The 27891-nt window shown below is 34.9% G+C and overlaps 1 protein-coding gene across 1 annotated transcript; it reads right to left on the reverse strand.

The window, feature by feature from the left end:
* Positions 1 to 572: 572 nt before the first annotated feature.
* Positions 573 to 27891, reverse strand: LOC119078511 (probable G-protein coupled receptor Mth-like 3). Its single transcript, XM_037186072.1, has 10 exons — positions 27212 to 27891; positions 21294 to 21788; positions 8801 to 8970; positions 8404 to 8526; positions 3716 to 3836; positions 3543 to 3621; positions 1726 to 1910; positions 1471 to 1660; positions 1218 to 1408; positions 573 to 1149 (listed from the first exon to the last, which is right to left on the reverse strand). The coding sequence occupies exons 1-10, from the start codon at positions 27630 to 27632 to the stop codon at positions 1004 to 1006; spliced, it is 2121 nt and encodes a 706-aa protein (XP_037041967.1). The 5' UTR covers positions 27633 to 27891; the 3' UTR covers positions 573 to 1003.

Below are 27891 nucleotides of genomic sequence, written 5' to 3' on the forward strand. Positions count from 1 at the left end.
ATTGGTTCAAGTTTTGGCGATATCACTCTTAAGGAAACTTCTGTTTAATTTATCTCAGACGTGTTTTAATCAATGAAAGTACAAACCAGGTATGGTCTGTTCATACAAACCGGAGGACATAGAGATTTCATATAAACAAACTCACCTCTCATGAGAGGTGAGTTTGTTTATATGAAATCGCTATGTCTTCCGCTCCATACAAAGTTTGACATTCGACCATACCTTGTGTTGACGTTCATTGGTTTTAATAATTTCTGTTTCAAAAATGGAACTGAGAATAACGTTCGCGATACAAAATGTCTACGAAATGTATGTTACTTGTACCTGTATCCTCGCCTTAAGGGTCGACATTACTTTTCAGCCCAAACTAGTCGAGAATTTTCGAGTGTTTTAATTCTCAAAAATAGGTTTCCATGACATTTTCTTTCGATTTTGCTCGATAAATCCTGCACCTTCCTACCTTCACACGAAAGCAGAGACGAACTACGCATCACCATTTCCTTTTCAAGTTCGTCGCCTTTCCTCAGTCCCTTGATGACTGATTATTGTAAACCCAAAAAATAAGTCATTTCTCCGCATACTACATAGAGAGTATATTTAAAGGCAACACTGCTACAGTTTACTTATCATTACAATCATATAATAAACGGCAGAAACACACTCAGCTTGTACAACACCGATCAATATGTAAATTGCGTCTCTGTGTGTCATGTTTATATAGGATATGCTACTGATAACACTCAATTTTTATTTTTTGCACAAAAGCTGTAAAAATTAAGCTTCTTCCGCCCATAAAAGACTAAACTAATCAGTCGAAGATAATTAAAAATGTTCCAAGTAATAAAACATTACAAACGTAAATACGGTTGGCAATGATTACCAGCCGTGCTGCGTAATTTTCATTTTCCTTTTACTCAAACTCAACTTTTTGTTAATGCGTAGACCAAAGCGAACGAAAAAGCTTTTCAAAATGTAAATGGAATGGTATACAATGTTAACAATTTTAAGCAGCTTTGCGCACAACATTCAAATTTGTATTTGACGTTGATAATGTTGATGTGCTGGCGCTTTTTCCAAGCTTTCCGTTGCTGGTAACCGAGAGTTGTGTCGTCACCGTGGTCTGACCCTTTGTCTTCTTTCGTCCAATTCCTACAGTTGGTTGAAGAGAAAATTCGAAATTTAATTGAATTTCGAGACAAAATTTCAGGGATGTATACCTAGCCGTTGTTTTATTGCCTCCAGGACTTTCCTCTTACAAACAAAGATGAAGAAAACGAGCACCCCTTGGAAGATGTTGAAGAAGTCTGAAATATACCACCATTGTTCTACCTCTTGTAGCAGAGTTGCTACAATTTCCATTACCCACGTTCCTCCCATAACAACGAACAATTTTAAATTCATCGTGTACCTGTTGAGTATTTCGATCAATTAATTCTCTGTCCGGTCTTCCAACTTCATGTACAAATTTACTTTGCTTTGTCGGCCAGAAATTTCCTTTTCTTATCTTGTAGGTCATTGTCTTTGGCGCATTGCATTGCATTGATTTCGCTTTTGATTTTGTTACAATGAATGGCAGTCAGGATGAACAGAATGGCATTGGTGAGAATGTGTAATCCAATTGGAAATAAGAAAAATATGAAATGGCCGCGCCAATTTTCGCCTATAATCAAAACACAAGTTTAATCACAAGTTCATCCCTCCTGAAACACATCCGAAATGACTCACGTGCAAACCAGCACATATTTCTCGCTCCCATTTGAGGACTCCAAATGTCCGGCACCAAATGACAATAATCCACGAAAACTGTTAATGCTGTCAATATAGTCGGAACACCCCATGCATACAGGGAGTACAGCAGAAATCTGCGCATTTCCTTTGTGCGTCTCATTCCGCGTGATGTACGAACTGACCTTGAGAAGGAGGTAAATAGATTTTAAGCTTTTGTTATTGTTGTCGGTATTAACGAGCTTTCGGACGATTAATTTTTTCGGATTATTTGGAGATTTATTTTGTTTACATCCGGATTCCATGATAGCCGTAGTAGTCTCTAATGAAAATAAATAAATAAATAAAAACAAGGTCGAGGTAATGGATGGATCAATGTGTATGGATAAAAACCAGGGGCCATTTTTGAGACACATATTTTCTTGAATTTTCCCAGATTTTTTTTGTGTGGAAAATTTGGGAAAATGTAGGAGAATTTGGCATAGTTCAAGAAAATATGGAATTTTCCACAAAAAAAAACTACCCGCCGAAAACCAACTAACAATTTCGGTCTAAGGGTTGCTCCATTCGAAATATCTCACAAAGGTGGAGTGGACGCCTTTCTTCATATTTTAGTTTAGCTTAAAGCTTACGGTGTGCTATATGAGCAAAGTCTAGAGGTGACTTAAAAATATAGATTAAGGACGTCAAACAGAATATGAAAGTAGTAATAAAGTGGTAGTCTCAAATTAAATTAGGAATCTACAACGCATGTGACTCTACAGACGAATCATTTGTTATGAACATCGACGATAGTCGTAAATATTGATCTCTTCTTAGAGTCGTACATCGTCTAATAAAGCAAGTTATGTGTTAAACCAAATGAAGTAATAGATTATATATTTCAGTCTGTCGAAAATATTAAGGCGAAATCAAGTAGTAGATTCGATTACTGTTCTATTACTTTGCTTGATGCAAATAGCAAATTCGTTCAAAATTTGTAATAAGAACGAATTTTTTAATTCGGCAAAGACCTTAAAAAAGATCAAAGAATGTGTTAGAGATGGCGAGGCCACGGAAGGTTTTTCATGGACTTTTTAACTCGTGCATTGATATACATTTTACAGGTCTCGTTCACCGACTATTTACTCAACTGTAACTTCAAAAACTAACAGCTATCATGGTAATGATGAATATAAACCATTTGTGTTATCAATAAATTGACGTCTACCCGCACATTTTACTGTGATCCATAAAAATTTGTTCGGACCGGACCAAAATGTTTTGATTATTTATTCGGTCAATATTTGACTTTATTTTAGTTCCATATTTCATCGCAATTCGCAATTAATCACAATATTTATCGACCTTACAACATACACACACGATTATACCAATGGTATGTAATATACCATACTGATCAACATCGCACAGTAATGAATAGTCAATATAATCGTGTTCTACCGTGGTGTGAACTAAATTATATCAAAAGAAAATTTAACGGAAAAAATTGTTTGTGTTATCTGTTATATGGAAGGCAACCAATGAAGCAGGGTCTAATTTCGTGTGAAATTGATTATTAAAAATTCTCTAAATTTGCGAAATTCATGAAAATTATCGAAATTTTTGAAAATCCAGAAACGAGTGAAAATTCTCTCAAGAATTTCCAGATTTTTCAAAAATTTTAATTCTTAAAAATGTCCAGATTCAAAAATTTTCTAGAAAAAAACTCTTTAAACAGACCCTGATTGAGTGTTTACTTTTTCGCCGAACAATGAATAACGAATCAATAAATTTTAAGTTCAAAAATCGTTTCAAAGTTGAGATTCAATTCTTACCCGAATGTCCACCATATATCGAAGCACATTATGCTCTGCCAGCAAAATGCAGCGAGAAAGCAGAAGAATATCAAATAAGCTGAAATTGAAGAAGAAAAAAAAACGACACAACACGTTCGATTCAATTATTTTCATCAAACATCCTTAAATCCTTATGGTCAAACTTGTCTTACCTACGAAATAACATAGTTCCAATCTAGTTTCCGTATGAAATTGAACAATAGCCAGTGATATGTAAGCTGATAACAAACTAATTACATGACAAACAAGAGTTTTTCCATGTAAATTTAAGAGCTGAAAATAAAACGATTGTGATTTGTCCGAAAAATTTCTGTTATATCGTCAAACATCAAATATTTAGTCAAGATAACATAACAAAATATTAAAATTGAAAGTGGGAAAAAAATCAAATCTCATTAGATAATGATCAATCATCTTTTTTGACGGTCCGAATGTTTGCCTTCTCTACTATATTATTGTAGGATGTTGGACATTCGCGAAATATTCGGATAAATATACCATTTTGAATCGGAGTTCTTACACGTGTACTTAATTCGCTCCGTCTTAGTGAGTCTGGGTATGCTGTTCATCGTATAAGCCGCGCTAAAATAGCGACAGGAAAGGAAAGAAAGAATATTTGTGTCATGTGGCTGCTGGTTCTGGGTTTAAACCTCTTCTTTTTTTGTATTTTGCGAAATCTCGAAATGAGCGCTGATTGTTTCGAGTAGAGATTAGGTTCTCTATACGAGAAAAAAATAAATTGGAAAAAAGTAAAATTTTTATCAGCTTACACTAGGCGATTTGACAATTTCATTGTTTAATGACGTGAAACGAACGGCACTGGTATAAAATGAGAGAGATGAAACGGCAACAGTAGAAAGAAATTGTATGCTCACAAAACTGTGGTGTTAGGCCGCAACGACGTAACGCACGACGTAACGCTCTCTTTTGAATTCCATTGGAAAAGAAAGTAAAGAAGCTTAAGAGTGAATTCGCCAAAGCTTTGACCAGTCAGGATGCCGACTGCGATATAACGGAGCTACAACTCAAATGAATCCTCGGTTTGTACTGATAATACTGCCCTGTTATGTCAAAACAACGTATCGCACTGAGTGTGACCTTTGAAGAGCTTTTAAAAGCTTTTGAGAGCTTTCAGTAATTAATGAAGCCTAAGATGGAGGTGTGGATCAGGATTTATAATTTATTTTGTAATCAAACGAGTCTGTCAATTCCTTTTTTTTAAATTTGGTTACCTATTTCTCTTGGGCCAAAGCTCGCGACCTTTTCAATGGTTTTGATCGCTCTGAAAGTAACGATTGCGATGACGCGACCATCAGTTTTAAAAATCAATTGCGCGCATTTCGCACAAATTAATTACTTTCACCAGATTACCGTAGCCATGTCTCAAGAGCCAGTCGTAAATCCATATAGACCGACAGGCTAGTATGTAATCAATATTTTTACTTATAAATGTCGTTTATCGTTGAAATGTTAATCTATCAAAGGAATGTGATGGGATCATAAAAGTAAGTTCATGAAATCAAACGGTAATCAAATGTTGTAAACTTGCAGCAAAATTATCCACGATACCCCGATTGCATAATATGCGATAAAGATATTTCTTGTGAAGCTACAAGAAACACCAGAAGAAAGTTTAGTGAAAGCTGCATGCAATAAAAATCACTCTCTTACAAAGAGGTCATGTTTGCATGTTGTATGGAAACTCTTATAAACCGTGTTAAAATAAAGCAACGCACCGCATTGCCTGTGAGCTTTGAAGAGCTTTCAAAAGCCTTCGAGAGCTTTCAGTTTCTTTTGTAGTCCACAGAAAAATTCAACTTTTCCTATAACGATCTCGAAAGCTTTTGAAAGCTCTTTAAATCTCACAATCAGTAAAAGTTGTGTTTAAATTAAGCAATGTATCGCATGTTTAGTGTGCTTTAGAAAATCTTTCGATAGCTTTGGGATTCCAGTGGAATACAAACGAATCTCAATGCTATCATTAATCATTTATCGTTCGGTGCTCTCGATCTTCATGTTAAACTGCTAAGCTCACCAGCTAACTATTCCACCACAATAAAAAATTCAAAAAATTAAACTGTCCCGCCACTCACCTCCTCACCTAAACCTTCAATCAATCGACATACTACTGAACTGCCACGTGACGTATTGTATCTCGATACGCTCTTCAAAATTATTTACGATTGAACTGATTCCACCGATGAATGTTTACCTATAAATACTGTACCATTAGACGCAATATTGCCAGTCAATCGCCCGTAACGAGAAAAAAGTTCAATCTAACAGAAAATGGTCAATTCATTCCGGGTATGTTTATTGCTGACGTTTTTCCTTCTGCAAGGCAATGAAGGATCATCTTCATCCACACAACACCGTCTTCTGGGAGGAAGCACAACTAATGTTGGAACTTCAACTGACCGCTACTCGATGGTATCCGTACGATATTCCAATCTCCAAGGACAATTTCATCTCTGCGGTGGATTCATCATCAATAAACGTTGGATAGGAACAGCGGCACAGTGCTTAGAAGGTCAAACTAAGCATAATACGGCAGTTGCTGTCGGAACCACTAATATTGTTCTGGGTACAGTGTATGGTATTGACAAAATTGAAATGCATCAAAACTTTAATGTAAAGCAGACAAAGAAATCTCACAATACAAGACATTGTATTTGTACATTTTCTCTTAATCTCTGTCGCAGAATTTAACCTTAATGAATGATATCGGACTATTGAGAACTGACAAAGATATTGCTTTCCCTTCGGGTATTGAAGCAGCTGTTCTGAACAACTCAACAATTGTAGAAGGAAAGAACGCCATAATGTATGGTTGGGGACAGACTACGACGAATTCTAATTTGTCCACAAACTTATTACGACGAGCTTCCACAACTATGACAATTGCAGATTGTCATGTTAAATTTCCCTTCGTCGCCAGGAGATTTATTAGCGATCGACATATTTGCACATACAATAGCGCGGGTGCAAATTGTCCAGGTTTACTAATTATTTCTAGGTGTATTGCCATGAAATGTTTTCCTAATTCGATGTTATCGTAAATTTACTTTCAAGGTGACGCTGGAGGACCAGTTTACCTTAGCAACAAAGTGATCGGGATAATGTCATGGGTTGAACCGTGTGTGGCAGGACAAGTCAGTGTTAATATAAGACTGAGCTCATATTACAACTGGATTAAGAATGTAACAGGTGCTGATGACTGAGGGTTAGACATTATTGGCAAAGCTTTGGTATTGGGTACATGTCATACTATCCTAATAGTGGCAGAACATAATCAATAAAATCAATTTATACTTGGGTATCCTTTTACTTTCTAAAATCGTAGTTGTAAGACTTAAATGTAAGATGCTGTCAAATCGGTTGATTGATTCCATCTGAAAAAAAGCCATCGGGGATATTCGGAACAGATTCCAATGAAAGCTTTTGCAAGCACCCAAACCATTCGGATCAACATTGGCAGACAAGTCAAGCTCACAAAAACTCTTTAGAGATAGAGCCCCAAGTCTGCCGTGGTACGTCAAACACCGTCTCGTATATGTGTCTTTACTGTTTCAAAGCTTTCAAAATCTTTAGGCTTTTGTACGTAAATAAATAAAACTACTGGCTGGAGCACAACTTCTCCGTAAACCATTTTCTCATGTAGCTCAGCATTTCTCTAAGCGTATCGCCACATAGAAAATGTGTGAGATCGTTGGAATCCGAAATCGATCTATTCCAACTGTCAAAGTGACGTTTGAAACGTCAAACCAAACCAAATATGCAAAGTAGTCGCAATGTTGCTGATTTTCTTTAAATCTATTTCAAAAATAGAATCGAAGATGAGTGAAGTTTCGACATATATTTCAGTTTGACGTTTAAAACGTCATTTTGACGTATGCAAAAGATACACTTTTGATCTTAAAATTCCCGCTTCTTGCCACTGCTTTCAACCGCAGCGCCATCTAGGCATAATTTTACTGTTTCAATTTACAATTCGACTATTCAATAATATTGTCACCACAGCAGACTATGGCAAAAGTGTCAAAGAGATCAATCTTACGTACTAGACATATACCTCACATACATGTACACATCTGACGAATCATAAGCGGAATGAAAATTAAATTGTCAAACTCCATGACAAAATATGCTAACGGATGTGGTAAGTGTTCACCTTGTAGATTGATTTTCGTGCTTCATCAAACACTTACAAGGCATTTGCTTAAGAGATTGTGCCGACAGCACTCTCCGCACTTAATACCATGCTGACAAATCACTCGGACTGACATTAGAATTTATGAACGTTTATCTCTAATTACCTCAACAATTCAAAATCGAAAAGTGTCAGACGGAATTTATTTCGTTCATAAATTAATAGCTTCCGGAACGGAGCACATTTTCACTTTTTTTCTTCTATCTGGGTACAATCATTCCATTTTTTATATTCTCAGAGAAAAGCGACAAAAAAATTTAAAAGAAATGAAATTAAATGTCTATATAATACACCTAGCCATGACCTAGCACAGTAGCAGAAAACCAAAAGTGACAAACCCAAAACAAACGCTTGATTATTTCTTATGTAAAGTAGAGTAAATAATCACGAAAGCGTACTTTACCATGTAATTTTCTATTTTTACGCCTCTTCAAGGTCATGTCGTTAGTGTAGATATTACTATATTTGACGTATGCAGTATTCTACTACTACGCTAGGTGCTTTGGTGTTGGCTTTGGCTTTATGTAAGAGAAGAGTTGTTAGCAGTAGCATTTCTCTTACTTTTGTCGATACTGTCGTTAACAGATGACTGCATGCTGCAGCTATTTATATTTAAGTAAATATACAAACCTTTGGTAAACATGCATAACATATGAGTGTCAGCGCGAGGAAAATGCATGAAATAGTCAAGCCGATAGCATAATATGTGAACTTAGTCTGCGGATACGGTGAGAAGCAGACGAAGGTGTGTATCTGGAAATAAGTAAAATGGAAGGCGGTTAAGGTTAGTTAATCCTCGCTTCGAAAAAACTTATAATTTTTCTTGAAAGTTTACAAGTAGAGTCTCATGGTCAAAGTTTGTCACTGTTCCTGACACCAAGCATTGCAATTTCCGAGGAAATTTCACAACTAGAGCTACAATAGAAATCCCTTCAGACAACTACCCGAGTACATAGCCCCTTAGAATTTTTTCGATAATTACTTGTAGCTCAGCTGATTGGCAGTTTTATTGACTACGTTTACTTACATCAACAGTTCCAGTATCTAAAAACTCCACACAGTATTCATCATTCGAAAATGGCTTCTCAAAATGATTAACGTGCAGGGAGCCATCAACATGGCTAATGTAATGAGCGTCATCCGGTTCATCGTTCAACTTGTATTTGTTGCACGTTTGAGTGTTTATTAGCCCATAAACTGGAAAGAAATTATTTTTGTTAATGGAAAATCGTTTTCGCGATATAATTGAAAAGAAAGCAGGAATGTGATCTTTACATAAACAACAGAATAGCATGCATTTAATCACTGTCCGAACAATTTGAAATTGCTGGGTGAGATTTATTTTCAAACATAAATTTCGGCTGTTTGGCTGAATCATTTTCATTTCCAATCAATTAATCATCAGTTTTTCGCGCGAATTTCAGCGAGTAACCGAATTTTTTCGCCGGCGAACAAATGATCGATCCCAATTAGCGTTCTCCCGGTTGTGTTTATTTTAATTTTAAATTAATATTTCAGCAATTAATCCAACTTTTCTTTATTTTTATTGAACGATGGAAGGTTTATTTGAATGATGAGGACCTTATGTTCAGGTCTCGGTTCAGGTAATGTAGAAAAAAAAATCGAACGCAAAAAATTAATGGGATTCTTACAGTCGAAGAGTCGTTTATTTTTGTATGCAAAATTTATTTTATTCTAGTTTGATTGAATGAGACACCATTGGGTGTGGAGTGATGATATTTTATGGCTACTGAAAAAGAGAATAATAAGTGGACGTGGTGATGGAGGAGATTTTTTGGATGGTAATATTCCAGCGTTATTTAGTTTTGGGTGAGCGGTATAAATAACTCGGTTTACCAATATTTTCATCGAATTGGTAAAAGGAGAAATTCTATTGGTAAAACCAAAAATTCCGTCGCTGGAATATATTTTCCCAAAATTTATCAATCGAAAATCTCGGAAATATATAGGTCAATTGGAGGTAAATTTCTGCGGTGGCAGTTCCATGTATTCTCCATTGTTCAGATTAAAATTCTCACTTATCACAGTTTTGGATTTTTCGTCGATTGGCAGCAATAGTTTATACATCTACCTCACATTTACCTCATTATACACTTAGACTAATCATTCATAGACTGGTATTTCATACAATAAAATGGGGTCCCGACACACACATTTCGTACAATTTTACGTAGAGTTTTTCACTAACAATTTGTAATTAAGGGAAATTGTGAATTGTGCACTGTCAATTACGGATTATGTATTTAATGTCAGGACACATATTTTACGAAATTCTGTTCGGAATTTCCTGTCTAGGTATGATTAGTTTAAGCATACACCCTATTCTTGAACCGCTTCGCTAGTCTAAGAAATATGGTGAGACATGATTTACGGAACGATCCCTGTTATGTTTTGGTTCACTATTTTTGTAGAAAAAAGAGCAAATTTGGAACCAGACTGTAAATATCGCTGAAACGTTTTCATTCACCATTAGAATGTATAAACAAAAGTAAAGTAAATACCGGATCATCATTGCTTATTTGTAATGTAAATTTGTCATTTGTCGATGTGCTTTAGTCGAAATCTCTAGCTACATGTAGTCGGATATATAAAATACTAACGATGAATGATATACAACCTTAATAATTCGAAGAAAAAGTTGCATAGATTTTGAGTTTCGAGTATACAGAAAATGTTAAAGCGAAGTTGAGCCAGGTATCTTTGGAAAATTTTTATTTTATCCCTCTATGGACGGCAACCATTCTATAATAATGTCTAAATCTCTTCCTACTGTCATTTAAAATGTTTTAGCAAATATTTTGCTATCTAAGAGAACAGAGATTACTGACCAGCATTCAATTGTTGTAGTTAACAACAGAAGAGCTTTGTTGATGAGCTTCTAAACACCAACGACCATGTCGTAACTACTTATCTAATTTAATAGAATCATGTACATAGTAATGGGATATTATATTCTACCGATAAATTAATTCAAAACTACCGATAAAAAATAATAAATGACCGATCAACACGGTACCGATAAAAAATAATAAAGTACCGATAGCGAAATTCCCAAGTACCGATAAAAATATTCAAAACTACCCATAACTTTTTACCGATAAAAAGTACTAAAGTACCGATAAACTGGTCGTCTTATCGATCATTTATCATTTTTTACGTGTTACGGCAGTTTCATTTTCATTTACATTGCCTAATCACGTAAAACATTGTACTTACGAGGTTCCAAGTTGTTATTTGACAAGTGGGGAATACAGCCCTCCCCTTCGGGTCATTCGGTAACACCCCACTTATCAAATACACAACTTGGAACCTCGGAAGTAATATACTATTATCGGTAGTTTATTACTTTCCATCGGTAATTCATTATTTTCTATCGGTAATTTAATACTTTCTATCGATCATTAATTATTTTTTATTGGTAGTTCATTATTTTGTATCGGTAGTTCATCATTTTCTATCGGTACTTTAATTTTTTTTATCGGCAGTTTATAATAATTAATGTTAATGGTCAATTGTTGTTATCGATTGGTCAAACATAAATTTTTAGTGCTCAAGATTTTTTAGACAATACGAAAAATAGAAAAAACAAAATAGAAAAAAATAACGGAAGTAATAATAGAGAAATGAAAACACAACAAAAACCAATTTATAAATGTCGTAAATGTCTTGAGGCTCCCCGTCCAGGCCCGAACTGGCCATACTGGGCGTTCGGGCGATTCCCGAAGGGCCTTTTGCCTCAGTCGGGCGAAGTCCGGTTCATTTCATTTTGTACACAAAAAATGAGTTCTGTACACAAAAAATGATTTTTATACAAAAAAAAAAATATTTTGTACACAAAAATGTTCATTTTGTACACAAGATTGTTTACATTGTACACAATAAATGTATTCTGTACATAAAATTGAATATTTTGTACATTTTCATTTTTTATTTTGTACCCAGAGACAGTTATATTGTACAGAAAAAATATTTTTCGTACACATAAGAAAAACACTTTGTACTCTAGTATTATTTATATTGTATTAGGTGTTCGCGTGGTTTCTTTTCCGCAACAAAGTAGTGAATGGAAAAAACTAATTTTTTATAACTAACGACAAAAATAACTAACACCTTTCTGACTTAAGCACAAACAATTGGAGTCAAAAATTACTAAATACACAAATTACTCCCGTACAAAAATAATATGAATTTTCGGATAAAACACGTAGACAATCTCCTGAACATTCAAGGGGGATACTCCCCCCTTGACCCCCCTTTGCGGGGCTGCCGCCCCTCGACCCCGCTTTTTTTTTCCATTTTCTTCATGGCCTGCGGCGCTCACTATTCCCTAAAAATAATAATAGTATTTAAATTGTTGATGCTGCACTTATTAGTATCAAGTGAATTCTGGTTACTCTATTCCATCGAATATAGTCGACCTTTTTTCGAATATAGTCGATATACTATCGAATATAGTCGATATATTCTCGAAAACTTTTGATATACTCGAAATAGTCGATATTCTCTGGAATATAGTCGATATATTCGAATATAGTTATTTTTGTCATTAGTTGTTTTGATACATTAGTTGATATGGCCTATAGTATTTTTTGTAGTTAGTTATAAAAAAATAGTTATTTCGACCGAACGCCGGTGAAAGAATAGGAAGTTTATGATTTGCACTGTATGTTCATATGGTTTTATTGTGTAAAAGGAAAATATTGAGACTTTGGTGCCACCTTGTGTAAAAGGAAAATATTGATTCTCTCTGTGTCGTATATCAACTTTCGAATGCTATTTACTTAAAGGTAAAATTCAATTTTCCCCTACATTCACTCTGTGGTGTGTTACTCTGTTAAAGGAAAATATTGAGACTTTGGTGCCACACTGTGTAAAAGGAAAATATTGAGACTTTGGTGCCACATTGTGTAAAAGGAAAATATTGATTCTCTCCGTGTCGTATATCAACTTTCGAATGTTATTCACTTAAAGGTAAAATCCAATTTTCCCCTACATTCACTCTGTGATGCGTTACTCTGTTAAAGGAAAATATTGAGACTTTGGTGCCACACTGTGTAAAAGGAAAATATTGAGACTTTGATGCCACATTGTGTAAAAGGAAAATATTGATTCTCTCCGTGTCGTATATCAACTTTCGAATGCTATTCACTTAAAGGTAAAATCCAATTTTCCCCTACATTCACTCTGTGGTGCGTTACTCTGTTAAAGGAATATATTGAGACTTTGGTGCCACACTGTGTAAAAGGAAAATATTGAGACTTTGGTGCCACATTGTGTAAAAGGAAAATATTGAGACTTTGGTGCCACATTGTGTAAAAGGAAAATATTGATTCTCTCCGTGTCGTATATCAACTTTCGAATGCTATTCACTTAAAGGTAAAATCCAATTTTCCCCTACATTCACTCTGTGGTGCGTTACTCTGTTAAAGGAATATATTGAGACTTTGGTGCCACACTGTGTAAAAGTAAAATATTGAGACTTTGATGCCACATTGTGTAAAAGGAAAATATTGACTCTCTCCGTGTCGTATATCAACTTTCGAATGCTATTCACTTAAAGGTAAAATTATATTTTCCCCTACATTCACTCTGTGATGCGTTACTCTGTTAAAGGAAAATATTGAGACTTTGGTGCCACATTGTGTAAAAGGAAAATATTGAGACTTTGATGCCACATTGTGTAAAAGGAAAATATTGATTCTCTCCGTGTCGTATATCAACTTTCGAATGCTATTCACTTAAAGGTAAAATCATATTTTCCCCTACATTCACTCTGTGATGCGTTACTCTGTTAAAGGAAAATATTGAGACTTTGGTGCCACATTGTGTAAAAGGAAAATATTGATTCTCTCCGTGTCGTATATCAACTTTCGAATGCTATTCACTTAAAGGTAAAATCCAATTTTCCCCTACATTCACTCTGTGGTGCGTTACTCTGTTAAAGGAATATATTGAGACTTTGGTGCCACACTGTGTAAAAGGAAAATATTGAGACTTTGATGCCTCATTGTGTAAAAGGAAAATATTGACTCTCTCTGTGTCGTATATCAACTTTCGAATGCTATTCACTTAAAGGTAAAATTATATTTTCCCCTACATTCACTCTGTGATGCGTTACTCTGTTAAAGGAAAATATTGAGACTTTGGTGCCACACTGTGTAAAAGGAAAATATTGAGACTTTGGTGCCACATTGTGTAAAAGGAAAATATTGATTCTCTCCGTGTCGTATATCAACTTTCGAATGCTATTTACTTAAAGGTAAAATTCAATTTTCCCCTACATTCACTCTGTGGTGCGTTACTCTGTTAAAGGAATATATTCAGACTTTGGTGCCACACTGTGTAAAAGAAAAATATTGAGACTTTGGTGCCACATTGTGTAAAAGGAAAATATTGAGACTTTGGTGCCACATTGTGTAAAAGGAAAATATTGATTCTCTCCGTGTCGTATATCAACTTTTGAATGTTATTCACTTAAAGGTAAAATCCAATTTTCACCTACAATCACTCTGTGGTGCGTTACTCTGTTAAAGGAATATATTGAGATTGAGAATTTTGTGCCACACTGTGTATAAGGGATAATATCGAAAACTTTGGTGCCACATTGTGTATAAGGATTATATTTATTCTTTCCGTGCCGTACATCTAGTTTCTTGTTCTTATGCTTGTGTACGAAATCTATTTTTTGTGTACAATATGTATTTATATGTGTATGAAAAAAAAAATTAGTGTACAGTATCACTCTTTCTTTGTACAATGTATTAATTCTTATGTACAAAATATTTATTTTTTGTATTAATATTTATTTGTTATGTACAAAATTGACATTTTATGTACAAAACTAGGCCCCACCTCTTGGGTGGGTCAGGTCCCTTGACTGGCTATTTTTTTTCTATAATTCCAGCCTTAGTTTTCTAACCATTTTTAAATGAGGTGGTGTTTTTGAGATCACAAAATTAAAGTCACATGAAACGGTGATATCTCTTTTATTAAGAAAACATCGGTCATCACATGCTTCATTTTACTTATATTTATTTAATTTCCTGAAGAAACAAAAAGAGCTATGAGTTGAAGGTCCAGCGAGCGATGTCTTAGTTGAGTCTCCTATATGGGTAATTCCAGCTAATTTGTGACTGTTCGAAATATTTTCACCAATTGAAACGCGACTTCGGCAAACTTTTTTTTCCTTGAAAGCTGTTGACCAGACGCGTCGTTTAAGCCCCATATTACGTCGTTGGCCAAAAATCTCGGGGAGATACAACCATAAAAATGTATGCTTGTTTTCAGAAATTTTTTGAAAATTCTAGTTTATTTCACGAAACCTGAACCGATTTCACTAAACTTTTTTTTTGCTGAAAGCTATTGACAAGACGCGTAGTTTGACACCAATATGAGGTTATTGTAAAATGCGGTCTCGGGGAGACATGACCAAAAAGTGTTTGTTTGTATTCGACATTCCGAGATATTCTCAATAAATCTCAAATGATTTTTGTAAATTTGTTTTCCTGTAGATGTGGACCACATAATTCCACAATTGCTCCAAATGACACGAAATTAAATTTTTTGAAGATTTTTGGTTCATTCTGCTTCGAAGTAAGGTAAAATCACTTCGACCCAAACGTTGCCGAAATTACATTTTTTCAAATAAAAACTGAAGATCGGTGTCATTCGAAAGCTACAGCATATGACTTCACGAGAAAAATAACTTTGAGCCAATCAGGTTAGTTGGGTGAGTAAAGTAGGTGACAACAGCTTCCCAGTGGTGATAAAAGTCATCCTCGAATTTTAACTCGTCGAGATTATCTCGAAAAATTTTGTAACCATTTTTTTAAACGGTTTTGAGGCGAAACAACATTTTCTGTGGGGTAACAACCACCAATTGTGAAAAAAAATATTTCTGGCTATTTATGACCTCCGAAAAATATCACTTTTTTAGACATATCTCCCCCAAATTTTGGGTTACCATATTGGGCTTAAACTGCGCGTCTTGACCATAGCTTTCAGGGAAAAAAAGTTTACCGAAATCAGTTTTTATTTGGTGAAAATATTTCGAAAAGTCACAAACGTGTAACGCAACTAGCCGCCGACTTTTGCGATCACACAAGTCAGACTTCGCAGGCTAAAAATTCCAATTATTGTTGGTATGAAAGCACTATGTCTCCTAAGTATTAGAACATTTATAGACTGATTTGTTACCGCAAAACATAGCCAGCACAATTAACTTTATGACTCACAGATAACGAAATTTGTAACGCAACTAACCATGGAATTACCCATATAGTCTACTAAAAGTGCTGAACAGGTGGCGCATTTCTTGCTTACCTCTTGAAAAAAAAACTCATGTGAATTACGGCTCTGGCAAAATTCACACTCGTGCAAACACTTTAGGAACGAAAAATTTCTTTTAAGAACGCGATTTCACGCAAAAATTGTCGTATATCGCAGATTACCAGTCCAATAAAGTCCAATGTTCGAATTTAACCACATGAATTACGATACTGGTCGAAAACACTTAATATTTTCGAATCTGCGATTTTCGAAGCCTCTGAGAATTACTCGAGTTATCGTGTTATCAAGCAAGCAAGATTGTTCTAGACTTCTAGATTGTTCGACCAGAAATCCAGATTCACTTACTCGTCGAATAATTTTTTTTTCTGGAAATCCGTTGCAAAAATGTCGCGGTAACAAGTTGTGTTTACAATTATACTCCAACCTCACTACTCCAATATTATCCATCTACGAACTTAAAATCGGGTAAAATTACTTAAGTTATCACGATAACAAGGAAAAGCGTCTGAGTATAATTTGGCGTATTTCCTGCCTACCTCTTGAAAAAATATAACTCGTGTGAATTACGGCCCTCGCTTCGCTCTGGCCACAAAGTTCACACTCGTTCAAACATTTTAGGAACGAAAAAAATTCTTTTAAGAATACGGATTTCACGCAAAAATTGTCGTATATCCCAGATTACTAGTCCAATTAAATTCCAATGTTCGAGTTTAACCACATGAATTACGCTACTGGTCGAAATTGATTTTTGAAGCCTCTGAGAATTACTCGAGCTATCGGTTTCTCAAGCAAGCAAGCAAAAACTCTTTTGGGAAGTACTTCTTAATTGTTAGACCAGAAATCCAGAATTTCACTACTCGTCAAATAAGAAATTTTTCTGGAAATCCGTTGCAAAAATGTCGTGGTAAACAAGTTATGTTTACAATTACTCCAAACTCACTACTTCAATATCATTCTCTGTCAATTAAAACAAAAAATTTGAAAATCGGGTAAAAATTACTCAAGTTATCGCGCGGTAACAAGAGAAAGCGTCTGTGTAGAATTTCTCCCATCTCGTTGTTCAAACATTATCCATCTGCAAACTCAGCCTCAAGATTTTCAATCTTCGTCGATTAAGACAAAATCTTTGAAAATCGGATAAGAATTATGGAAGTTATCGCTGTAACAAGGAATAAAATTCTCTTGAGAATTACTCCCATCTCATTATCCCAATATTGCCCATCTACGAACTTAACCTCAAGATTTTCATTCTCCGTCGATTAAAACCAAAATTTTGCAAATCGGTAAAGAATTACTCGAGTTATCGAGTCCACAAGTGTACGGACGTTTTCTGTATTTAACGTTTTTTGCCAATGTAGAACATTTTCAAAATATCAAAGTGAACTTAGCGTTACGGACATTTAAGGGTATTTTCTTTCATAAGACCCTGACTTTCAGTCAAGGGAATAAACATTTTTGTGTACAATTAATTATTATTTTGTGTACAAATTATTGGTTTTTTTGTACGAGAATTTTTTTTTGTGTACAGTTATTTTTTATTGTGTACAGATTTCATATTTTGTGTACAAATTAAATTAAACCGCGAAGTCCCAGCAGGGCTTTTTTAAATTTCAACCATTTAGTGTTCAAACAAATGCAGCCCATTTTAGCGAACATATTGGAAATCCTACTGATTGGAAATCGAAAAAAAATTAACAGAAAGGCCTCAGTTGGAAAATTTTGATTGGAAATCGAAAAAAATTAACAGAAAGGTCCTCAGTAGAAAAATTTCCATTGGAAATCGAAAAAAATTAACAGAAAGGCTCTCAGTAGAAAAATTTCCATTTGAAATCGAAGAAAAGTCAACAGAATGGCCCCAGTAACGAACTACAAATAGAAAATAATGAACTACCGATAGAAATTAATAAACTATCGATAGAAAGTAATAAACTACCGATGGAAAATGGAATTTGACCGATGAATAGTCGTAAAATTATTAATTTATCGGTGTTTTATCACTTTTTATCGGTAAAAAGTTATCGGTAGTTTTGAATATTTTTATCGGTACTTGTGAATTTGTCTATCGATAATTTATTATTTTCTATCGGTACCGTATTTATCGGTCATTTATTATTTTTTATCTGTAGTTTTGAATTAATTTATCGGTCGTTTATTACTAAATCAGTAATTTCCTCGTTTAATGGTCCCTTCGGGTCGGGCTATAACGTTCCTACTCTTCAAAATTAAAATTTTTAGAACCACGAACGTAATATACTAATAAGCTCGGGTCGAGTCTAATTTAGGCCTGATTTAGTCTAATTTTCGACTAAATGACTGATGAAGTCCAATAGGATCATGTAATCAATCAATGGATCCACTTCACACTATGTCAGGGCCTATTTTAAGGAAATTAAATTTCCAAAAATTCTCAAATTTTTCCATAACTTTTCGTCATTTCATCTAAAAACACAACAGATTGCATCGTAAATGTTGTTTTTACTGCCTTTTTAGTTGTTTTTACTGCCTTTTTAGTTGTTTTTCATGTCTTTGATTTAACTGATTGCTTCGGAATGAGATTTAACAGAAAAAAAATTGGAAATTTTAAGAATTTTTGTGAAATTTGTGAAATTTTGGAAATTTTTGGAAATAAAATTCCTTAAAATAGGCACTGCATTATGTCAGCAATGGTTCGATTAAACGATACTCTTACTCATCCTCCTGTACACCTGGTTGTATTCAGTTTTCATTTAAATTTTATTGACTTTATCACCCCCAAAAGCGAGTTTGGCATCGCAGGGAAAATTTTTACTTTGTAGATAACGTTCCGTTATCAACGTAGCTTGCATTTTAAATACCATACGACAGAGTAAATACAAGCAGGAGCACTTGATTTGACTAGAGACCTGATAAACCTAATAGCCTTTCATTTTTTGCGAAGTAATATTAAATCAATTATGGCAGTGTTCATTTGAGCTCATTTTCAAACAGTGTGTTAGGTACCTTATTTGACATCCGAGAAATGAAACGCTCCTGCCTGGATTTACTATGTCGTGTAAGTGCTTACTAAGAAGATTGTAAATTGGATCATAGTAGTTTCTTTTACATAATATTACCGAATTTCCCCATAATATAATATACCACTGCACCAGTATTGCTCCCAGAACGAACCAATTCATTCCCTTCCATTTCATAAGCTAAACAATTAGATATTAGACTTAAGGCTTATATTACGCCACCCACTGAAAATATAATTTCACCCAGACCCATTATTTACACAATAAAACAGAAAATAAAATGTAATTTCATTGCTAAATCGATACACACATATCGCGTTAATTATATTGGAATTGATGCTCGGATAGACCATTTCGATTATTAGCAAAATCGAACGAAAATTTTATCCAATTTTTTTTTCTTCGCCTTTTCCTTATTGCAATGGCGTTGTTGTAATATATATATTTAGCTTCTTTTTATTTTATTTATTTTCGATTGATTAGATCAATGTTTAAACGCGAAGAATAAAGAACAACAAATAAATAAAATAAATTTCGTTGGTTAATGTGACTTCACACATAATAAATGTAAATACAAAATGCTAATAATAAATGAATATAGGATGGGCCAATGTCTCGTCTTGGTATACACACAGGAACGGAATCTTGAGACAAATATTTAATGATGAAGTCAACAGTGTGAGCTCCAACATCCTCTTCAAATGCCCGAGAAAAACCAAATTTACCGACCAAATTGTAACACGTTTAAATTTAGCCATTCTATCAATTATTACACTAAAGGTGATGCTTTTGTAACAAAACAAAAAATATTTTTACATCTTCAATCTGAATCCAGCCAAAATTTCGAACTGTTTGTTTATAACCCATTAAATTTACGATTTTCTCTCTACGAAATGTTTATTTAATTCGATGCTATTGTGTACGAAAAGATGGAAAAGATCTGTGTTATATACACACAAGTATAATTTAGGTGGAAATTATTTTTTTCTACGATGGGTGTTCTTCTTAACATTAGAAGATGACGTCATCAAGAGAATTTACTTTTCTTGTTAGATAACCACGCGACTGTTTGTAAGAAATCAACGAAAATGTAAATACTCGGCGGTGTTCACAAAGTGCGATGATTGTTTTTAAGTGGATTGGGATAGGTTTGGTGTGTACACAGACAGAATTATGGACCTAGATCTTAATCTTTTTTGGATTAACATTACGCTAGCGAATTTAAATTTAATTCGCTCAGGAATTACTTTCATTACTTAGGTCCTAGAGAGATTATAGCAGGGAAACTGGCGGTGAGAAATATTAAATTGTTGTATTTACCTCCTAGGGACGTCCAGCACAGCAGTCGATAGTCTTTACACTGAGCTTTTCGATCTTAAACTTGTAGGAGTTTTTTCTCGAATCGTTGTTACAAAGAAAAATAATCCTCGAGGGATCAAATGTCTTTTGAAGAACTTTTTCTTAAAAAAAAGACTTAGATCGTATGTGAGGGATCGTCAGTAATTCCTTGAAATATATTCTACATCGGATTGGGTGGCAATCCGAATGATTCAAATTGTGGAAACGGTTGACGTTAAAAATTGTAAAGCGGGAAGTCTTGTCACTATTATCACTCACGTTGCCGGTTATTGTGACTTGTCAACTTTAGGCACACCGGAAAGTGCTAAGGGAGTCGAGGAATATCTCCGAATAAATTTTTGATTTTTAGAAATTTATCTGGAGGTATTCCTCGACCCCCTTCGTACTTTCCAGTGTGCCTAAAGTGCCTCCTCGAGCATTATCCCCTACGTGTTAATCCCGATTTTAACCCACCGAAGATTTGAGTTTCTTTAGTCCCTGGCATAAGATTAAAATGTAATCCTAACAAAATTACTTACTGAAAGTAATCCCTTACAGGATTACAATTTTAATTCTAAATTTTTATCTGTGTAGCATGTACAGACTATTTACGAAAGTAACAACTGAAAGGAAAATTATGTGGCAAATGTATCATGTATTTTAGGAACATCCTCCTTCAGAGATATTTCTTGGCCACAAAATAAATATAAACAGACCAAAAATACAACATTCCTTTCGATACCATTTTAAACAGATGCAGGCGTAGCATTTATTTGTTTGGATAAAATACAGTTGGCTTCATCCAAATATAAGCAAGCATAATGCATTACCATAAAATGTCCAATAAAACCACAAAACAATTTTGAATAGAAAATTTACCTGAAGGCTCAACTTCCAAAAAGCCACTTGCTGATTCATTAGTCGGTGATCCAATGTCATAGAATGTCGGTTTAATATGTCTTGCATATGGAACACACGTTATAGAACCATTTAACCGTCTATAAGCCATATCGGTCTTGCAGCAACGCCGCACACACGGCATTCCCGCACACAGATCCTTCGGTCGACATGACCGAACTATTATTCCGTTTTCGGGTGAAGCCGTTGTTTCATTCGATTCCGAGTTAACAATCCCATCGATGCAAAACTTTCCGGGTTTTAAAATTTCCGACTCGATGGCAGACAATTTTAGTCCACTTCGTATTAACTTGGTGTTGTGGATGTCGGTTTCATATTCAACGAATATTTCGTTTGTTCCACAAGTTGGTACATTCGTTTGAAAAATTCCAACGGATTTGCTAAAGAGTTTATGGAAGTCTTGGGGCACATACAGACTTTCCACACATTCGCGATTAATTATGTCGTAGAAGAATCCTTTGTGTTGCGAGAAAGGTTAGGTTAATATGTGATTTTGGTAGTCGTTTATGGCTTCTTATTTGCATAAGTATTTACATGTCGCGTATTACATTTAAAATAAGAATTTAATGTTGAAATGACACGTCCCAACAAAACTTGAACGACACAAATACCAGTCGGATACTTTTTCATATAGAATTCCTAATTGAGTCTTCACTTCTCTCTTATTGACGCTCGATTACTTCGACTCTTCTGTTTATTAATTAACAATCATGTCTGTTACTTCCTTTGGTCTGAAGGTTTTACAAAATGAATCGAAATCTTTTAGTTCATTTCAAATTCGAAGGATTTAGTGATAAGAGCTACCACTTAAGAATGCGCGTGTGCAAATAATGTTTTCTTACCGGTATCCAAATCCGATTTCCCGATTTTCCCCGGTATCCACTAAGATGTGACCGAATTTCCCGCTAATAATATTGAGATTTCCCGGTAAAAAATATTTATTTTGAATCTTACTGGAGCAACATACTTATGTAAATCCACTGATTCCAAATTGTTGAATTCTCGTAATTTATGACTAGGATGTCGTCACGTGATGGTTACCACCTTACAGAATCAATGTTTCTTATTCTTATTCTAAGGTTCCTAAAGACATTAGGCAATCATTTCATCAACATTTTTTGATACAGCTTACAAAAAATGTTTTTCTTCATATCATCAGAAAGGCAGGAGCGGAGCGACCGAAAAATAATGTTAATGGGGCCTTACGTATGAATGAAAATGTATAATCAAGAAAAGAAGCGCTAGTGGAAAAAAGACTAGACGTTTGAATTCTGTTCCTTTCAAATATTCTATTTTCCCATACAAACGATCTCAATTCGCTTTTAACAACTAATCATTTTAATTTCTGATTCCTGTTCGTTTCCCACTCATTTCGACATTTTTACGATTTTCTAGTATTTCAGTCAATTTTCGATTACAAGGACCGATTTTCCGTTTTTGGTCGTTTTCTCATTTCCAGTCATTTTTTTTCGACTATAGTCCGTTTCTATATTTCTATTCATTTCCCCATTTCTAATTATTCCCATGTTTCTAGTCATTTCCAGATTTCTATCAATTTCTTTGGAAATGGTTTCTGGTCATTTCGGAATTTTGCAGAGAAATGATAAGTTGGTACGCCTGTGGCGAGATAAAAGGGAACATTGGAATGACAGTTGGATTTTATGGGAGAGAATGTGAGAAAATTTGTATGTCACTCTCTCACATTCTCTCCCATGGAAGCCAACTGTCATTCCAATGTCCCCTTCTATCTCGCCACGGGCGTACCAACTTATCATTTTTCTAGAATTTTGGTCATTTCCCGATTTCTGGCTGTCTCCCGTTCTCTTTTCATTTCGCGATTTCTGATTATTTCCCTATTTCTATTCATTTTGTTAATTCTAGTCATTTCCAAATTTTGGTCGTTTCCCGATTTCTAGTCATTTCTTGGTTTCTAGTAATTTCCGAATTTTGGTAATTTCCCGATTTCTGGCCGTTTCCCGATTTCTAGTAATTTGGCCAATTCTAGTCATTTCCAAATTTTGGTCATTTACCGATTTCTGGCCATTTTTCAATTTCTGACCGTTTCCCGATTTCTGGTCGTTTCACGATTTCTGGTAATTTCCCGATTTCTAGTCATTTTGTCAATTCTAGTCATTTCCCGATTTCCGACCATTGCCCGATCATTTATAGTCATTTCCCGATTTCTAATAATTTTCCCATTTTTTTCTTCTTTTCGTTATTTCTTGCAGCTACGTTGAGTAAATTTCCCTGCATCCGGTTTTTCGGCAAAAAAAATTTCCCGGTATCCCCGATACCAAGGATATACATTATTTGCATACGCGTAAGAATGTTTGTATAAAGTGTTCGCAGAGTGCGACAACCAGTTTATTATAACTAATCTGTGGGTCACACGTCAGAACTTAAACTGGACTTAATCTCAAAAGTAAAGTGTACTTACTATTTGGATGAAGTGGTTTTTTAAAAGTGTTTTACAGTTGACTGTGAAGTTTCGGCACCCTATTTAATATTTGGAGAATCATCATGCTTGAAGTGCGTTGTCATTATTCATTCATGAGGTACTGCCATGTTAACTGAACATAACGGTTTGATAAAAACAGAGATACGTTGATTCGGTGTCCACATAATTCAAATTAAATATGTGAGGTACGGTGAAAAATTAAATGTATGCGTTTTTTAAATGGCATATGGCATACGAAAGCTAAGACAACCTTCCACCGTATTCCAACAACTCGTTAATTTTAAGATTTATTTACATTCTAAATGAGACATGTTCATGCTAGGAAGTATTTAACAAAAATTAGGATAGTCGTTGCCTGGCTTAGACGCTTCTGGATATACAATTCATATTCATATGAAAGTTTATGTCGGAAAAGTTCCGGGGGGGCCAGAAAATTTTTGAATTAATGTAATTGAATGAAATTCGAAGGAATTAGCCCTTTTATGGATCATTGTAAAAGAAGCGATGATTCATCTGTAATTTCAAATTTAATCGATGAAAATTTATTTTATTTATTTATTTTGAAATCTCCCATATACAACACATAAAACAGATATTATTTTTGGGAAAACATTTTCCAATATTTGCTTGAATTTTTCATTATTTTGCTAGACTTTCTCTCATTTTCCCGAATTTTCCTACATTATTCCAATTTTTTTTTTTTAGAAAATCTGAGAAAATATGATCGGGTTAGTTGGGCGAGTCAAGCAACGCAATGGCGAAAAGTGAGATCATGAATTCCGAAAAAGAATTTATTTCTGGCTATCCAGGATCCCCAAAATATACCACTTTCAAAGTCATATATCCCACAAACTTTTGGGCTATAAACTTCATATGGGGCTCAAACTACATCTCTTGTTGGTAGCTTTCAGGAAAAAGAGTTTACTGAAATGCAAATCCGTCCAAATGAAAGAGTCGAAACTCAGTAGAGAAACACTAGATCTGAAAGCGAGGCGAGTACAGTCGATAAAAGACGGAAAGAGAGATTCGGTAGAATACCAAGACTTGGCAAAAATTATCAACAAAGCAATGAAATCAGATCTAAGGAAATTTAATGTTCAACTGGCTCAAAACACAATTGAAACTAACTGCAACATGAAGGTCCTACGGTCAAAAATGACGAACGCAAAGAAAGAAATCTTCAAATTACGAGATAAAACAGGAACGATTCAGATGGAAATGCAATATTAAATATCGCAAAGGATTTTTACGAAGATTTATTCTCATCAATTCGACCAGATCCGACGAATACCACTGAAGATAGATCAATAATAGGAAACGTAGGATCGGAAGATCTGCCTGACATAACTATTGACGAAGTACAGGCTGCAGTAGCCGAAATGAAAAACAAAAAGTCTTCCGGTGAAGATGGTGTTCCAGTGGAAGCCATTAAACTAGGTGGCGACTCATTATTGGGTGCAATAACGACTTTGTTTAATCAATGTCTCCAATGGGAAGAAGTACCAGAAGTATGGGAAAATGCAGTGATTACATTGCTGCATAAAAAAAAAGACATCTTATCAACACTGTACAAGTTGTTCATGAAAATCGTTACGAAGAGGAACACCAAGAAGCTCGACTTCTACCAATTTGTTGAACAAGCTGCATTTAGATCAGGATTCAGCACAAACAACCACTTACATGTGATGAGAACGCTAATCGAGAAAAGCAATAAATACAAAATTGCTGTGGTCTTGATATTCATAGACTTTGAAAAAGCTTTTGATTCAGTGGAAATATGGTCGATATTGGATTCATTAGACGAGTGCATAGAAGACTCAAGGTACTCCAACTCAATTCGATACGTCTATAAAAACGCTACGTCGTGTATAAAACTCCATAAAAGCACGGAAAAATTCAGAATTGGCAGAGGTGTGCGACAGGTTGACACCATCTCACCTAAGTTATTCACATCGATTCACATGGAGCGGAAACGTTACCGTTAACAAAAGCTTCCGAAAATAAACTAAGAGTGGCACAAGGAGCCATGGAACGGAGTATGCTTGGAATTACGCTCAGAGATAGAATGACAAATCAATGGATTCGACAACAAACAAAAGTCAGGAAAGAATAGCATCTTTAAAGTGGAGCTGGGCGGGGCATATTGCAAGAACGACGGACCAAAAAGATCATGAACTGGAGACCACCTAAAATAAGACCTAGAGGTAGACTACCGAAACGAGTAAAAATAAAAGTCTCAAAAGCTCGAAAAGAGACGTCTCACAGTCTCAAATCCTTTGTATTGTGAGACGTGAGACGTCTCTTTTCGAGCTTTTGAGACTTTTATTTTTACTAGGGAGAGATATGGAATAATGGTATAAAGAGAATTGCAGGCGCAAATTGACAACAAGTGGCAACGGATCGTTCGGAATGGAAGAGAATTGGGGAGGCCTACGTCCAGCAGTGGATAGAAATAGGCTGAAAAAGAAGAAGAAGAAATCGGTTCACAAATCTGTAACGCCGACTTCTTCGGTCACACAGATCGGCCACTTAGCAGGTTAAAAATTCAAATTCTCGTTAGTATGGGTGAGCTGAGCATTAGAAAAATAATAAACTGATTTGTTACCGCAAAACATAGCCAACACAGTTTAATTTGTGCCTCACAAATGACGAAATCTGTAAAGCAACTAGCTTTGGACTTATCCATCAACGTTGTTCAACAATTAAGACGTACTGCGATGTAATAATTAAATCTACTACTTCGTTTAGGGTGAAACTCTTTTACTTCATTCGTTTTTACATACGTTTCGCTACAGAAGACCACATTACCTGGAAGCCAAGGTTCTTTCTGTTTTGCTTCCGTTTCTAAAAGGACATTATTCCGACAGGTATGTTTTCAAGAGTTTTAGTAGAGAGTCATTATTTAAGATATATTAGGTCGCCAAACGTTAAGATTGACCGTTTTTTGTTAATAGAAAAATGTGAGAACCAAAACTGTTCGATTCAAATGTTTCTGGAATCTACGTGACCAGTATAAAATATACCGATTAGAAGCGGTGTGATGATTTATTTTATCAAACGAAGTTAATAAATTATTCATTGATCAACGAGCCGAATGATTATTTTGTGTACCCTCTCGATAAATATAGAAAATATTTAACCAATATTTGTGTTATCTGATTTTTTATTATTGTTGACATGAAGTGTATCAACAATAAATTCAATATGAAAAACTGTTTAGTAATGCGATAATGTGTAAATAACACCTTTGTACATAGTTATGCAAATAATTTCGGTTTTTTTTTTCAGTATACCGAGAATCGTAATTGAATAATTTCATTGTTTATTCGCAATAACATTCAACGATTCAACGGATACTGCAAACAAGAAATCGTAAAATCTTTCTTAGAAATAGTGAACCAACACTTTGCCGATATCCTACCTTCAGCGCAACACTTAAACACTTTGTGAACTTCGACTTTGAACAGTTCCGAGCACGTAAGTCCATGTAACCCTCCTTGGTACATATCAATGCAACTATCACTTGAAATTAATTCGCCGTCCACATCAAAATCGAACAATAAAACATCATCACAGGACGGTATCTGACTCTTATCGCTTATTTCTAAATTGTAACCGAAAAATGTTTGATTCCGTTCATCGTCTGGTCTAGTTCCACTACATTGGTATTCGGTTTTGAGTCCATTCTCATCAGTTACCGCTATCAATTCACTGCCTAGTGGACAGCATTTAGCAATTTTCACATAATCGGAAAGGTACGTTACGGATTGGGAATTGTCTATTAAGCCCAATACAATGATCATCAACACTGTTGCTTTTAAACAAATATTCCGCCCTCCCATCACAGAAATTTATGTGCACAACAGACGTCTCTTTTAAATATTTTTTTTTTTCGTCTAACTAACCACACCAAAAAAGGCTTAAAAATTTTTTTTCTTCAAAATTTATTTCCAATCGAAGAAATAAGAAAGGCACACACGTGTTGCCTGCTGGACGTATCTAATTCAACTAACGAATTTTGGTTGGAGAGATGTCTAGCAAATATTTATGAAAATCGCTTAAAATATGTCGGTGTTAAACGCAGATGCGAGACCAATATAC

The sequence above is a fragment of the Bradysia coprophila genome, unplaced genomic scaffold (assembly GCF_014529535.1).
Source record: "Bradysia coprophila strain Holo2 unplaced genomic scaffold, BU_Bcop_v1 contig_297, whole genome shotgun sequence".
Lineage (NCBI taxonomy): Eukaryota > Metazoa > Arthropoda > Insecta > Diptera > Sciaridae > Bradysia > Bradysia coprophila.